General features: G+C 42.7%; 2 protein-coding genes across 3 annotated transcripts in view; both read left to right on the top strand.

Moving 5' to 3' along the window:
- The first annotated feature begins 242 nt into the window (after nt 1-242).
- Nucleotides 243-4481, top strand: tomm40 (translocase of outer mitochondrial membrane 40 homolog (yeast)). Of its 2 annotated transcripts, none has more exons than XM_084027888.1 (9): nt 243-337; nt 999-1234; nt 1379-1539; nt 1826-1927; nt 2050-2155; nt 3272-3394; nt 3521-3597; nt 3759-3861; nt 3979-4481. In XM_084027888.1, the coding sequence occupies exons 2-9, from the start codon at nt 1018-1020 to the stop codon at nt 4116-4118; spliced, it is 1029 nt and encodes a 342-aa protein (XP_083884014.1). In that variant the 5' UTR covers nt 243-337; nt 999-1017; the 3' UTR covers nt 4119-4481. The 2 variants fall into 2 exon arrangements, with proteins under 2 accessions (XP_083884014.1, XP_083884015.1); XM_084027889.1 differs by having other exon boundaries at nt 264-352; nt 1015-1234.
- Nucleotides 4482-6564: 2083 nt separating this feature from the next.
- The window catches only part of cpne4a (copine IVa), a 52510-nt gene continuing 48058 nt past the window's right edge, over nt 6565-11016 (top strand). The window contains exon 1 of the mRNA XM_084026714.1: nt 6565-6697. The gene's annotated coding sequence lies outside the window, so the exon portion shown is untranslated. The remainder of the gene's footprint in view (nt 6698-11016) is intronic.

Genomic DNA, 11016 nt, shown 5'->3' with positions numbered 1-11016 from the left:
TAAAACTGAATTGCACAGGGCTATTTAGCTTCATTCATATAAAACATGGCAGTAAATGTGCTTGAACTATGGCCCTTAAAACAGGCGTACCCTTGGAGTGTCATTCAGCAGGAGATTGAATGAAATACATGTTCAGCGAATGATCCCCGGGCTGCGTCATCGAGCAGGGTCCGCCCCGCCTGGCGTTTCAGCCAATGGCGATCGACATGAGAGATACACTAGCCAATCGGTGAATGAGTTAGGGGGGGAAAGAGGCGGACACTTTGTCAACCACGGTCACGGACGTTGTGGTGAACTTTGCCGGTGTTGAACTACCCCTGGACCCCAAACCGTCAGCGTGAGTAGCTTAAACGTACAAGTGCAGCGTACTTTTATAAGAAGATGCTAGTTGAGTTTGCAAACAAGCCACGTATTGTGTTCTAAATTACCGCGTTTGCCGCATGGAAATGTGGATCTCGTGGTCGAGTCCACATGGCTAGCTAGCTAGCCAGCTAGCTAACCAACCAGCCGTCTCTGCTAGCTAACGTTAGCCTTCACAGGTTAAATACGGCTAGCGACTAGTTTCCCCGGCGAATCGCTAAATGTTGCCTATGTCAAACCACACGTCACAGTTCGTTGTGGTTGCAGTTGTTGTGGTTGCCAGGTTGCATTGTATTATATTAACGTTATGAATGAAGAGTCAGACTTAAACTGGGCCTTCTCTACAACCAACTAACCCCCTGTAACGTTGCTGTTACTACTAGGACATATCACTGGCCGCAGCTAGTCAAGCTAATGTTAGCTGAAATTGTGGACGTTGGTTAAGCCCAAGTGCATTGGATATACTGTGTGATTGTATCCTAAACAGAACATTAATAGTCTTCAAAGTAATCCTTGAGAATGATTCAAGCAAATACTCCATCAGGGTTTATTTTAACAGCAGCAGATGTGTGATTGAATTACATTGATATCATTAATTAATTAAATGAATACATTATTCATGCACTCTCTCTTCCCAGTCTGTAACAGTCTCAGAGTATGGGCAGTGTTTTGGCTGCCGCCTCCCCCAGTCCTGCCCCAGCTGCAGCTGGAGGTAGTCCAGGGGTCCCAGGGTTGGTGTCCGTCCCTGCAGGGTTCACTATGCCCTCAGTGTCATCCGTCCCTCCAGCATCTGGATCCGGCCAGGAGACGGCAGATGCAGACTCTCCGCTCCCAAACCCGGGCACATATGAGGAGTGCCACCGCAAATGTAAAGGTTAGAAAATCAGCTGTTGAATTATGAGATGTGAATCCAGTCATTTATGAGGGCTTTCTTACATTTGTAAGTATTATAACGGTATCGTTATTGGCATGAATAGTTTGTTACATGGATCTTTCTTTCTTTTTTGGCCTGTTTTAGAGGTGTTCCCTCTGCAGATGGAAGGGGTGCGGTTAGTGGTCAACAAGGGCCTGAGTAACCACTTCCAGGTCAGCCATACTGTAACTCTCAGTACCCTTGGTGAATCTGGTTATCGATTCGGTTCCACCTACGTAGGCAGTAAACAGACTGGACCAGGAGAGGTAATGATCTTTTTATGTTTTGAATTGCTTTTTTTCCTCCATGAATAAAATAAAAGTACATGACTAATGTATTTAGAAGTAAGCTATGGGAATGTGCATGCAGGTAAATGCCATGAATATAATATGGTAACAGTTGTGGTATGGTAACCTGTTTTGTTTTAATCAGGGTTTCAAAACTGAATAACATACTTAATTTTGTTTTTGCTTTGCCCACAAGGAGCATGCAAGCAATTGATAAATATAGCCCAATTTGAAATCTGATGAATGTGTGTTTTGTTTGTCTTAGTCATTCCCAGTCATAGTTGGTGATATGGACAATACTGGTAGTTTGAATGCCCAGATCATCCACCAACTCTCATCTGCTGTGCGCTCCAAAATAGCCATCCAGGTATGTAGACTTGTCAAGGAACCGGCTTTTTCAGATTTCGAGTCTCTCTTTCCAGCATTTAAGTGTCACTGACATTGTCATTCCAGTCTCAGAGTATGTGTTCTACTTTTTGCGTGTTGCAGACTCAGCAGCAAAAGTTTGTGAACTGGCAGTGTGACCTGGAGTGGCGTGGTCAAGACTTCACCTCCGCTGTGACTCTCGGAAATCCAGACGTAATTGTTGGCTCTGGTATGATTTTGTTTTTTGGTAGTGACAAGTTCAACAGAGGGGATTGTTGTAGCCCACACTCATTTCCCACAAACTGCTTTATTGAAAAACTGGATGTCCTGGTGAAAAAAAGTTTAAGTTTATAAGCTGTTAAAATAGTTTATATTAAAGAAAGGTTTAACTGGGAGAATGCAACTGCTGAAATTGGTGTGACACGATCGGCTGCAGAGGAGATGTGTCACTGTGTTGCAACTACAGAAGCACTTGTTATGGTTATGAAGTTATTAACTTGCATTAATCACTGGCCTCAAATATGACCTGCCATCAGTGACGTCTGTCATTTTAACCGGTGAAAACAATGGTGCTGTCTGAAAGTGAGAGAGAGAGGTTTTCTTTGTGTCAGCAGTGAAATGCTAGCTGTGTAAAGCCCAGCTATCCTAGATACACTTAAATTTTATGATGTTATGTGTTAATCTGTAAATAGTTAAAGTTAAATCAGGCAATACTTGTTAAATACCTCATTGCATAAGGTCCCACTAAAAAGATTGCAATGCAAATGTAAGTCTAATAGGCAGAAATGGTCAAATAATTGGTTTCTGTACCAATGGAGATTGATCGTATCTGGCGACCTCTAGTGTTGAAACTAGGATATGCAAGTGATTAGGAATATGTGCAAGCCATATTCTGGCATATTTAAAAAAATTCACAGGCAATGGAAGAAGAAAAAAAGGGTCACTGCTACATTCATACCTTCAATGTTACTTACACCACACACTTGCTAATACACAATACACTGGCTGGCGGAAATCTTGTCACTCACGTGGTGTGTGTGTGTGTGTTTGAGAGAGTGAGTGACTCAGAGGGGAAGAGAAGCTGGAACATGGACTATTGCACACAATGTTTTCGTAACTTATTTGAAACGCTGCTTGGTCATCTTTTGATTCCTTGACCCTGTGACCTTTTTAATGTCTGTGTTGCTGTCAGCACAATGCAAAGCCATCATATGACGTGTGTAAATTTGACAGGCAAAAAATATGTTATATGAGCATGCTCGGCCCCTGGTCAAAACCTTTTGTCAACTGATTGGTGTATCTTTAATGCCCTTTTACTAAAGCTCTTTTACTACATTTCCCTCAGGCATTTTGGTGGGCCACTATCTCCAGTCCATCACACCAGCTTTGGCTCTCGGTGGTGAACTCGTTTACCACAAGAGACCCGGGGAGGAAGGAGCGGTCACCTCCCTCTTGGGCAGATATACCGGTAAATCTCCACTCTGTGCTTATTGAAATGTGCACTTTTCTGTAGTGTGGCCTGAGGTGACTAATTGAATTGATTGTTTTATGTTACCTGGCTGTGACAGATTCAATTTCCTTTATTTCTTCTCAGGGGACAACTACGTTGCTACATTGACTTTGGGAGGGGCAGGAGCTCATGCTACATACTATCACAAAGCCACTGATCAGGTACTAACATTAGTAATAAATGAATAGTGTGTGTGGATTTATTTCTGTATTCCTCTCCCAAAAAACGGCCAAAATTCATTGTTTTCTCTCTTTGCAAGTATAAAGATATATATATATATAAAGATGTGAAACTATCCTTTATCTTCTGTCTTCTAATACAGTTGCAGGTAGGCGTTGAATTTGAAGCCAGCACAAGGATGCAAGAGACAACAGCATCCTTTGGCTACCAGTTGGACGTTCCCAAAGCTAACTTGCTCTTTAAAGGTAAATAAATACAGTATGAATACCAATAGCCACATTATGTCAAGTGACTTTTCATTTGAAAATAGCAAAATAAATTAGTTTCTTTTTTTTTTTAAAGGACTTTAACTCTCTCCACAGGCACAGTTGATAGTAACTGGGTGGTAGGGGCAACCCTTGAAAAGAAACTTCTGCCACTGCCTCTCACCCTGGCCCTAGGAGCTTTCCTCAACCACCGCAAGAACAAATTCCAGTGTGGCTTTGGTGTCACCATTGGCTAGAGGTGCAGGGGGATGCCTGGAGCCAGCTCACGGGCCACAGCTTGGACCGGCACAGAGACACACAGGAACCTGGACTAAGTTTTAGAAATTGGATTCAGAGACTCTCTTACAACTGATTTCTGGGGCAGACAGAGAGACAAAGACGGCTACCAAGGAGCCAGGACTGGCCAAGCCATGCCTACATTCTGTAGCACAAATGTCTTTCCTTTATGGTGTATCGGATATACCCAGAGGCTAGAGAGATGTATATCAGAGGGCATCAGTGATGCATGAGAACATGTGATGTGAAAATCAAAGTGGTTAGACATAATATATGGTGGTAATGTATGACGATTAAAATAAATGTGATTACTTTTTGTAAAAGTGGGTGTTGTGATCACTCATGGAAGCACTGGGTGCACAAGGATGCATTATATCACATGCATTATATCTTAAGAGAAGTTTATTTTTGGGTGATTGGGCAAATCTACAATAACCTTTTAGTATATAGTAATTTAAGTGGTACCCCAGGTTATGCAGTTTTCTGGAAAAGTCAAAAGAAGTTTGAATTTGAAAATACAGCTGCCCTCCCACTTCTGTCTTAGGCCCCTCCCACCAGATAAGCTTGCACATCATGCATGGACACCTCCTACAAGTCATTCATTTCAAACATCCAAATTGTGATTCTGATCCTGACATCAGCTATGAATCGGCAGTGTAAATTATCTTCCTGTTTTCTTTGTAAAAGTTTTCTGCGGGATATTCTGCCAATGTTCTTTAATCATCTGAAGGGCGTGCATGCAGCTGTGTACGTAGAACAGCCAATAGGTATGCCCTCTCTCTACCAACAGTTTGTTTATCGTTCTGGTAGTTTGTGACACATTCCAGTAGTTTGTTGGTAGTTTCTAACACGTTCCATTTATATATATTTTTTTAAGACAAAAAAAAGTTGTGGGGGGGGGGGGGGGGGGGGTCTTGTTAGTGGGTCATGCTATGCAGAGTCGAGGTGAAGTCTGAACAGGTGAGTCTTGAGCCTTTTTCGGAAGATCGCCGGTCACTCTGCTGTCCTGACATTGGTCAGGAGTTCGTTCCACCACTGAGGTACCAGTACTGAGAAGTCTGGACTTTTGCGGAGATACAGCAAATCCCAACCTTAACCCTAACCCCCATTTTCAAATTTTTGCTGATATCTAGGGAACGGAGGGTCTAATAGACTCGGGGGTAGGTGGCATCTGGACAAATTTGACCCTTCTGAAAACACCAGTCTTTAGCCCGTGTCTCTACGACTTACCGTTACGGAAATGTAGCCAACATAATTTTTTTTTAAAGAAACCCTAACACTAACCCCTAACCATAACACCTAAACCTAACCCTAACGCTAATCCTAACCCCCAAACCATAACCCTAACCCTGTAGTACCAGCTGGCATGGTGAGGGGGTGTCTGCTGGGAGTTTAGAACCCTGCTCCCACGCCTGCAGAACCAGCTGGCATGGTGAGTGGATGTCTGCTGGTAGTTTTAAACGCTGGTCTGAGGCCTGTAAATCCAGCTGGTTAGGCGAGTGGAAGTCTGCTGGTAGTTTTAAACGCTGGTCTGAGGCCTGTAGAACCAGCTGGCATGGTGAGTGGGTGCCTGCTGGTAGTTTTAAACGCTGGTCTGAGGCCTGTATATTCAGCTGGTTAGGTGAGTGGGTGCCTGTTGGCAGTTTTAAACACTGATCCGAGGCCTGTAAATCCAGCTGGCAAGGTGAGCGGATGTCTCCTGGCAGTTTTAAACGCTGGTCTGAGGCCTGTAGTTCCAGCTGGCTGGTAGTTTTAAACGCTGGTCCGAGGCCTGTAAATCCAGCTGCCACGGTGAGTGGGTGTCTGCTCGCAGTTTAAAACGCTTGTTTGAGGCCCAAAATAATTAGAACCTCTATCAAAATATTGACTGATCTCAAAATAATGACTGTCAAAAAATAATGAGTTAGTGTAGTATAACATTATTTTAAGGTACTAAGTCAATATTTTGATGAAGTTTTTCATTATTTTGATATCCTAAGTCAATATTTGGAGAACGTTTCTTTTTTTATGACAATGGCAGAAATGGGCATCCAAAGACTTGAGTTATCCTTATTTAGCATTTTACATTTTGATACGTGGCTCAATTGCAGTTAAATGTTTTTGAAAACATTGTTATCATAAAAATGGAAAGTTAGACATTTTGTGATTTTCTTTCTTATATCCCCAAAAAACTGTACGGCGTTTGGTTGCTGCTCCTCCACCGATCGTATCCAGCTCTCCTCACTGACCTGTGCTTCCTGAGCCCGTCTGCAGGAGGAGCTGCAGCCCACTCTTCTTTTCTCCTCCTGCTTCTCTTCCTCCTCCTTCTCCTCCTCCTCTCTGCGCTGTGTGTGAGAGGCTTCCCCCGCTATAAAGCTGTAAGAGGCGGCTGGAGGCTGTAAAGGCTCTTCAACAGCCAGAGGAGGAGGAGGAGGAGGATGAAGCTGTGTGTCTGTCAGCGTGGAGCTGATCTCAGTTCAGTCCGTCTGAGCTGAAACTGGAAACTTTCTCATTCTTTTCTCATGCTGGAGCTTCTTCTTCTTCATGCACCTCTGTGAAGGTAAAAAAAACAAAACAATGAAAGATTTTTACTTATTTATGGTTATTCATTTGCAACATTTCCTGTTATGATGTCAGCATCTTTCTGTCATTTTCTCACATGGACATCAAGCTGATATTGATCTTAAAATCACTGCATTTAATGTTTGCTAGAAGTCAGTAAACATTCCTTTAATGTTGTGTGGGAGCCACACATCCTGAAAGTGGAAAGTCTCATTTCATTCTGTTTTAAAGCAATTGAAGATCAATTCATCAAAATGTTTCAGGGAACAACTGCTTGTTTCGTTCCCACGTATTAAAAAGTGCTAGAAACCTTGAAAAGAAGGCTGAATGAACTGTGAACTTTGCATTTACTCAGATGCCTGAATTTTGTTGGTCCAAGAATCGGATGTTAAACAGTCTTTTTCTTTATTTTTGGAGCGTACTTGAGGGTATAAAGGCATCCTGTATCAGTGTGTTGTACTGCAGCCTGAGTGTAGCTGTGTGACACAATAAGGAAACCCTTATTCATTCATTCATTCATTCATTTTTCAGCCATTCGGTATTCCTGCAGCTGTGATTCAATGCGACTGATGATAATGGAAGACGTCCGTTGTAAATGATTAAGAACTTCTGATTTATAAATCAATCATTAATGATTTATGGATCAGTTACAAGAAATTTCTAGAAAATATTACATTTTGTAAGGTTGTAAAAAATCACTAATGGCCTTAATTAGATCCATTAAGCATCAGAAACCATCATTAAATGATTATTATTGAAGGTTAACAATATTTGTACTTTGAAGTGTAATCTGCTTTTATGCTATATTTAAGAGTATTGTAGTATTACTTGTAGTATTTGGTGATATTTTCTCTTCTGACACGCTGTTTTCCTTGAGTGTGTGTCAGTGTGTGTAGTTACAGTGTGTAGTTAATATGGCTGTCTATGGTGTTTCTCTACAGACCTGTTTCCTCTGTATACACCTGCAACACTCCACATGTTTTAGGTGGTTTGATGAAGTTATAAGGAACAAATGCTTTATTTTGTCTGTTATTATGTGATTATCAAATGCATTTTATCTGGTTTGGCTAAACTATGGCCGGCGGACCAACAGCATGACGCTGCCTGGCTTTAAATGTCCCGCAATGATTTCTTTGGAGAGGGTGGGGGCGATGACGACATCCCCCCTCTGACCCGTCGTCCTTGGTGGTTTTGTATCTAGTAAAACTCTAGTTGTGATAGCAGCTAGTTGTTGTTTCTTCGTTAGCTTAGATATTGGGATTTGAAGCATCCGTTGATCCTAGATCCTCTGCGTACATCCCCTCTCAGTGGGGCTGCTTGTATAGTAGCATTCACACAATAACGAAAACTAACTGATGGAGGGAGCCGTAGACCACTACTCCCATGTTCTGAAAGGTTAAATAACAGGTGTTGCCAATGGAGTCCTGTGGCTTTGAAGAGAACATAGATAAGGCTTCATTTCCCCATCATAAAAGGCTGTTTGACACTAAGGTAGGTGAAAGAGGAGAAAATATTTTAAACATAAATGCTTAAACAGATATTTTTTTTTTTATGTGGCTAAAATACATCTTTCTGCTGCTCCCACCCACAGCCACGACCTCACCATCAGACTGCCCTTTTTGACGAGGAACTGAAATTGTTATATTGCTTTCTACAAAACCACCACACTCCCTTGAAAAAAAGCAATTTTCGCAGAGCGCTGTAGTTTATACTCAACTTAAAAAACATCCTTTCTAACTAATCCTTTTAGTTATTTCAAGACTCAGCACAACTAGTGTTGGCTAACCTAACCTAAGTAACCTAAGTCACTAATCTTACATATTTTTACATTTTATTTTGTTCATAATGCACCGGTCACATAATGTCCTAATCAATGAGGTTTGTCAAGGGGAGTTCCATGTGTGCTCTTGTATTTCTATCTTCACTGACTTAAATGACTGCTTGAGGGTTCAGACTTGGTTATAGAATAGGTTGGGGGTCAGGGAGCAATACTCTGAAGTGTACAGTATCATGTTCACCAAGTTATGTGGACACAGGACCATTCTCCTTTAAGTGGAACTATATATAAACCAAGAAAAACTAACTCCAGAATCTGTCTTCAGCTTTCAAGTTGAGTTGCAGCAGCGATATGAAGAACAAAGTTAAAAAGTCCAGGGAGGAGATTGAAATCTTGGTCTGTGCAGTGAGATAAAAAAAAAAAAAACGTTTGAAGCGTAAAGTACAGATAAACCTGCAGGTCTGCTCTGGACACTCAGACTGTCTTGTGAACCATATCATATGCGTCATTTTTAGTTGATGTTTTAAAACAAATTATTTTTATACATTACTTGTGTGTAGATGGACTCAAATTCCTAAAAAATAAGTAGAACTTGCTTTCCAATTAAAAAAATGTAGCTGGATGGTCAGATGGGGGCGGCCATTTTTGTGTGTACCGCCATTGTGACCGTTGTAGCCACCTCTGTATAAAGTTACCCGACCCCATACATGGCCTAATAAAAGGGATTCCTTCTAGACTTTAACCATCCCTTTCATATTGCATTGATATTAATATTGTTTTGTTATGTACCATTAAATAAATCATAATATCACCTTAAGTTCTCCACTGTAGAGAAGACAGTCTTCAAAGAGGTGATGGATTCACTTGAGTGCCTACTGGTTGATTTTCCTATTGAAAAAGAAAAGAAGTGGCTGCCTGGATGGAAATAAATCAATCCAAAAATGATGGAGACCCAACACACAAAATCACTGATGTGGTGTTTTCTGTTTAGATCTGTGTCACCTCATCAATAAAACAACATGAGAAGAAATCTATTTCTGCCATAGCAGGGACTGATTGGAGGTTTTGCCAGTGACCTAATACCGACATTGATATCAGCGTATGTTTTATGTGTCAATGTGGGAAGTGAGGGCGTGGTGAAAGGACGTGCAGTTTGTGTTTTTCGAGGGAAACACATTTTCTCTCAGGTTGCAGTTTTTAATGATGAAGAAATTACAGGACGTAGGTGATGAGAGGACGTAGGTGATGATGTAGGTGATGAGGACCTAGGTGATGAGAGGACGTAGGTGATGAGAAGATGTAGGTGATGAGGATGTAGGTGATGAGGACGTAGGTGATGAGAGGACGTAGATGATGAGAGGATATAGGTGATGATGTAGGTGATGAGGATGTAGATGATGAGAGGATGTAGGTGATGACAGGACGTAGGTGATGACAGGTGAGGACAGGATGTAGGCGATGACAGGACGTAGGTGATGAGAGGATGTAGGTGATGAGAGGATGTAGGTGATGAGAGGATGTAGGTGATGACAGGTGAGGACAGGATGTAGGCGATGACCGAACGTAGGTGATGACAGGTGAGGACAGGATGTAGGCGATGACAGGACGTAGGTGATGACAGGTGAGGACAGGATGTAGGCGATGACAGGACGTATGTGATGACAGGTGAGGACAGGATGTAGGTGATGACAGGACGTAGGTGATGACAGGTGAGGACAGGATGTAGGCGATGACAGGACGTATGTGATGACAGGTGATGACAGGACGTAGGTGATGACAGGTGAGGACAGGATGTAGGCGATGACCGGATGTAGGTGATAAGAGGATGTAGGTGATGACAGGACGTAGGTGATGACAGGTGATGACAGGACGTAGGTGATGACAGGTGATGACAGGATGTAGGCGATGACAGGACGTAGGTGATGAGAGGATGTAGGTGATGAGAGGATGTAGGTGATGAGAGGACGTAGGTGATGAGAGGATGTAGGTGATGAGAGGATGTAGGTGATGACAGGTGATGACAGGATGTAGGTGATGACAGGTGAGGACAGGATGTAGGCGATGACAGGACGTATGTGATGACAGGTGATGACAGGATGTAGGTGATGACAGGTGAGGACAGGATGTAGGCGATGACAGGACGTAGGTGATGAGAGGATGTAGGTGATGAGAGGATGTAGGTGATGAGGGGACGTAGGTGATGAGAGGATGTAGGTGATGAGAGGACGTAGGTGATGAGGGGACGTAGGTGATGACAGGATGTAGGTGATGAGAGGACGTAGGTGATGAGGGGACGTAGGTGATGACAGGATGTAGGTGATGAGAGGACGTAGGTGATGAGGGGACGTAGGTGATGAGAGGATGTAGGTGATGAGAGGATGTAGGTGATGACAGGTGAGGACAGGATGTAGGCGATGACCGGACGTAGGTGATGAGAGGACGTAGGTGATGACAGGATGTAGGTGATGAGAGGACGTAGGTGATGAGGGGACGTAGGTGATGAGAGGACGTAGGTGATGAGAGGACGTAGGTGATGAGGG

The sequence above is a fragment of the Eutrigla gurnardus genome, assembly GCF_963514095.1.
Source record: "Eutrigla gurnardus genome assembly, chromosome: 14".
Taxonomy (NCBI): domain Eukaryota; kingdom Metazoa; phylum Chordata; class Actinopteri; order Perciformes; family Triglidae; genus Eutrigla; species Eutrigla gurnardus.
The sequence above is the reverse complement of the archived record's forward strand: the minus strand, read 5'-3'. Positions and strand labels throughout refer to the sequence as shown.

Excerpts from the sequence above, each read along its gene's own strand:
- tomm40 (XM_084027888.1), top strand. The coding sequence starts at position 1,018 with ATGGGCAGTGTTTTGGCTGCCGCCTCCCCCAGTCCTGCCCCAGCTGCA. Across the intron at positions 1,928-2,049 it reads GCTCCAAAATAGCCATCCAG|ACTCAGCAGCAAAAGTTTGT; the intron begins GTATGTAGACTT and ends TGCGTGTTGCAG. Across the intron at positions 3,862-3,978 it reads AGCTAACTTGCTCTTTAAAG|GCACAGTTGATAGTAACTGG; the intron begins GTAAATAAATAC and ends CTCTCTCCACAG.